The sequence below is a fragment of the Mus caroli genome, chromosome 12 (genome assembly GCF_900094665.2).
Source record: "Mus caroli chromosome 12, CAROLI_EIJ_v1.1, whole genome shotgun sequence".
NCBI lineage: Eukaryota > Metazoa > Chordata > Mammalia > Rodentia > Muridae > Mus > Mus caroli.
This window is the reverse complement of record NC_034581.1, coordinates 3303088-3308360: the sequence shown is the minus strand read 5'-3', so window position 1 is coordinate 3308360 and position 5273 is coordinate 3303088. Positions and strand designations below refer to the sequence as shown.

The 5273-nt window shown below is 35.9% G+C and overlaps 1 protein-coding gene across 1 annotated transcript; it reads left to right on the top strand.

Annotated features, from left to right (window-relative positions):
* The first annotated feature begins 779 nt into the window (after positions 1-779).
* LOC110307455 (gem-associated protein 6) lies at positions 780-1313 on the top strand. Its single transcript, XM_021179695.1, has one exon. It carries the CDS (start codon positions 794-796, stop codon positions 1292-1294), a length of 501 nt encoding a protein of 166 aa, XP_021035354.1. The 5' UTR covers positions 780-793; the 3' UTR covers positions 1295-1313.
* Positions 1314-5273: the final 3960 nt, after the last annotated feature.

Genomic DNA, 5273 nt, shown 5'->3' with positions numbered 1-5273 from the left:
GGAAGCAGACTCAGCACAAGCATCCATGGAGTTATTTCCTGCACTGCCTTATGCTCCTCCCAGCCTGACACCCAACTTTGGAACTGAGACTTCCTTAAGGGGCTCTTGTTAGGTATTTTGACACAGCATCAAGACAAGTAGCTACTATAGCAATAATATAACTATGTCCACAAGTACAGATAAAACAACAGTCATTTTGTTAGCAAAGTCCCAAACTTAACAGAAGAAAATTTTCCAAACCTAATAAACTTTTCCTCTACATACATATGTCATCGAGTTAGATACTCTAAAAAATGACTTTCACTATTAATGTGTGTGACAAACAAGTTGAATTTTGTATCCCAATTTATCATGTGGGAAATATGACTACTCAAGTAATAGAACAGTTGAGTTATTATCAAATTAAATTAAAAAATTTAATTTGGTAAGTATACTTTCAATGACGAGTAAAAAAATCATTTAAACTGATAAAGGAGACAATATAAATTTCTACTTAAAATTTTATTGAGTCATAGACAGATGCATTAAAGAAATTAAATGGGCAATGAAGATATTCTAAATGAAAATTCAAATAGTCAGTCATTGAATTTAATATAAATATATAGATTAAGAATCTTCAATGAGAGGTCGACTCAAGACCACTCGGTGGTTTGTGAGCTAAGGGTCTCTCCAGCGTTTCCCTGGATCGTGCAGAGATCTGGGTATGGTGGCCTCAGGGCAAGACCTGGTCTTTGAGCTCTAGAGCTCCTTCGGAGAATCATTGAGAAAGAGTAGATTTAGCCAGCTGGTAACCATGAGCGAATGGATGAAGAAAAGCCCCTTAGAATGGGAAGATTACATTTATAAAGAAGTGATGGTGATAGCCTGTGAGAAGGAGTATAAAGGATGNCTTCTAACCACAGACCCAGTCTCTGCCAACATTGTCCTCGTAAACTTCCTTGAAGATGGCAGATTGTCTGTGACTGGAATCATGGGCCACTCTGTGCAGACTGTGGAAACCATAAGTGAAGGTGACCACAGAGTACGAGAGAAGCTGATGCATGTGTTTATATCTGGAGACTGTAAAGGATACAGCCCCGAGGATCTGGAAGAGAAGAGGACCAGCCTAAAGAAATGGCTGAAGAAGAACCACATCCCTGTCACAGAGCAGGGGGATGCACAAAAGACTCTCTGTGTGGCTGGGGTTCTGACTATAGACCCACCATATGCTCCAGAAAATTGCAGCAGCTCCAATGAGATCATTCTGTCCCGAATTCAGGATCTTATTCAAGGACATCTTTCAGCTTCCCAGTGAGAGGCCAAGCACTGTGAACACGCTGGCTTCACTCTTTGGTTTTGTATTCAATTCTTGGAATCTAAGTGGATTATATTATAGGACATCAGAAGCACGTGAGGGTTATAGGTGTGTGTGCGTATTTTAAGGTTTTGTTTAGGTCAGATCAGATGAATAGATCATGAGTGCTGGGTTCCTTGGGAACTGAAGATACAAGAGCAGTACCCCTTGCACTGAAAAAACACAGGCAAGTCAGATTTGAAAGGAACTCTTGGTGTATGTGATTTCAGATAAATCGCCCTTTTTGTGAGAGAAGAATGCATTTTGAATAGGTGTAACAATGAAATCAATTTATAAATTTCAATATTAAAAAAAAAGAATCCTAAATGAGCAACAGTATTTTAGAATATGAAGATTGAGTCAGATAGCCATATATAAGACAGATACAAATCATTGAACAGTAACACTGCTAATGTTTTCAAGAACGGGATTTAAAAATATTAATAGATTCTCAGATTGAAAAAAGTTATTCCTTAATAACAAAGAAGCAAGAATAGAATAGGCTCACTACTGAAATGTACATGCATATTTGGAGAAGGTATAACTATAAATTTATTACTAGAAAAATTATAAATATGTGGATTTTCCATATTAATTTATTAAAATTAGTTCCAAATAAATATATATATATATATGTATATGTATGTATTTTAGAGTTTATTCAGGGCATGTGGGGGGTGGTTAAAAGAGTAGTAGAGACAGAGAAAGGCAGAAAGAGAGAGAGAGAGAAGTAGAGGCTGGCCATAGCCATGAGCACATTGAGAGAGGGGTGGGGGAAGAGACTGGAAAGGGGAGAGGAAGAGCAAGATAGAAGCAAGAGCAAGCAAGAGTTAAACATATATTTTATGTTTGTTCTAAATATGACAATAAAAACATCCAGAAATTTAAAGAATGTGACATCAATGAATAGTGAGGCAGACTTAGCAGTTCAAATTACAAATATACTAAATGACTGTCAAAAAATATAGGGCTTTGTATAAAGTTTCACAACAACAGAGGTTTCAGAGACTGTCGTTTCTCTGGGACAGGTAGAGAGATGCCTGAGTATGCGCTTCCTGAACTGCACACACAGCAGAACATACTTCTCAAATACAGATCTGAACATGGAGCTTCTCACCACATGGAGGAGGAATTCTGAGGCAGGGTTGATTTCTGTCAGCTTGTGATGAGGCAGCATCCTGATTCCTTTCCCACAACATTGTGTATGTCCTTTACTCTGGTTCCTCCTCATAGTCCCCACCCTTTCTTTCCTCCCTCTGGTCCTCTACCTGAATATATTTTGCCAGAGTTATTACATGGTTCACTTATTGCTTTCTGATCTAAACACAGATATCACTTTCCCAGAGAGATCTCTAAAAGCATCATTTAAACCAGGAATCTCTTCTGCCTGATGAATGTTCTTCACTCCATCTGTTACATGCTAGTATCATACCGTGTGGTATTGTGTACTCAGCCATTAGCTTAGTAGCTTCTCCTCACCAGAGAGAGTTGAATGAGACCTGGAACTTTCTACTGCTCACTCCTATAATCTGAGGGTGAGAACAATTGCTGACACACCATATGCCTTTAGCAAATAATTAACTAAAGAAATAAATTGTCTTCTGCCATATCTTTTTTTAAAAATCTCTATTAAAATGGATGGCGGATTTAAATGCAAAAATGTATAAAATTATCAGTACAGAGTAGGAGACAGAATTTTATCTTATACTGAGTACTTACTTCCACAAAAGATACAAAATTCACGATTAATAAAAGCAAAGAGAAATACATTTTTATCTAAGAAAAAATTAGCAAATGGATGAATTCAAGAAAATCTTATACATTTAAATAACAAAGTTTATATGGCAAGGGGAAAAGGGAAGTTTGGACTGGGAAAAGCATTGAAAGAACAATTATATCGAGAATGAATTCATAGATTAGCATAATTCAAGAAAATTTATGTATCAAAAATATAAACAATAAAAAGTGTATACAATTTATAAAATTATAAAAATTTTAAAAATAAGAATTAATTCAAACAAATGATCTTAAAAGGCCTTCAAATGAATTCGATATCATTGATATATCTGAAACTATAAACTGACCATTCTGCATCACAAAACCAGCAAAGATGATATTCACATGTGGTAAAAGAGTGCAATGAATTAATGAACACAAAATTAGTAAAGCATAAACTTATGAAATTATTTTTGAGGGAATATTTCTTTGGGTTTTCAAAATAAATATGAAAAATTAAGTATCCCTCAGAGAGAATAACTGACTATAATGTATATATATTATAGTATGCTGTAATTTCATTATTAAAGAAACAGAGACCTTTCAAATTATATCCATATTTATACCCAAATTTACATCTCCAATGTATAAATCATATATATATATGTGTGTGTGTATATGTATATACACATATATATGATGCAGTATAATATACAGCTATAATTTGTAAACAGAAATGGAAGTCATTGCAAACAACTGTCTTATATAAATAAAGATTTTAACAATTCTTATCACATAGTGAGACAGAAGGGAACTAATAAAAGTCTGATATATTTTATTCTATATTTTAAAAGTTATAGTCAGACTTCAGCTGCTCAGATGTAGGCCAAACAAGTCAGGAGGACAGGTGAGTGAGCCCATGCCAGCTGAACTGCCCCACTCCCTAGATTCAGTTCTTCAAGACTCATTCTACAGCCTTCCCTACCCTCACCTCACTGCCTGCCCTGCAGCTGGGCCTATGTTCACAACTCCAAAAGAATCCAGCTGCTCATGTGCAGGCCATACCAGTCAGAAGAACAGAGACCACATGCTGCCCCAAAGGCCAAGAAAGTTGTCAGAAATCAAGCACCCAACCTGGTCAGAAACACCTTAGTGGGTCAGAAGTCAAGCAGAAATCCAGGCCACAAAGTTCAAAAGCCCAAAGAGAAAACAGAAACCAAGGAACAAAACGTCCTTCCAACAAAGTTTAACTTAGAAGTCAGCACCTACACCTACAATCATCCCAAACTCAAATGCCTAAATGCCAGCATAAGAACACAACCAATAACAGCCAGGACAATATGATACCACCAGAGCCCAGCTATCCTATGATAGCAAGATCAGAGTGGTCCAATGCACCTGAAGCCCCAAAAGTGGACCTTACAACCAACTTTATGAAGTTGATAGAGGTCCTTAAAGAAGAAATAAAAACAAATACCTTTAAAAGTCAAGGGGAAAAAACAAACAAACAAAAAAGGAAAGAAACCAATAAATTCCTTAAAAAATGCCAAGAAAACAGAGAAAAAAATAGCCAGGATAAGGAAAATGAAAATTGAAACAGAAGAGACAAAGAAGTCACAAACTGAGGGAATTCTGGAAATGGAAAACGTTGCTAAGTGAACAGGTACTACAGACACAAGCATCACCAAAAGAATACAACTGATGAAGAAAGAATCTCAGGGGTTGAAAATATGATAATAGAAATAGACTGATCAAAGATAAATCCTAATCTCAAAATTTTCTGACAGACAATACCCAGGAGATCCTGTCACTAGGAGAAGAACAAACTCAATAATAATAGGAATAAGAGGAAGAGGAAACCTCCAGCTCAAAGGCCCAAAAAATTTCAATAAAAAATCATAGAAAAAATTACTCAACATAGAGAAAGAGATGCCTATAGATGTACAACAAAGCTTAAAGAATACCAAATAGATTTGACCATAAGAAGAGAGTCCCCAAGCCACATGATAATCAAACCATTAAATGTACAGAACAAAGAAAGAATATTAAAAGATACAAGGTAAAAAGGCCAAGTGATATATAAACGCAGACCTATATGAATTACACCCAACTTCTCAATATAAAATCTAAAAGCCAATCAGACCTGGACAGATGTCTTTCAGATGCTAATAGACCACATATGTCAGAGCACACTACTGTACCCACCAAAAATTTCAATCGAATG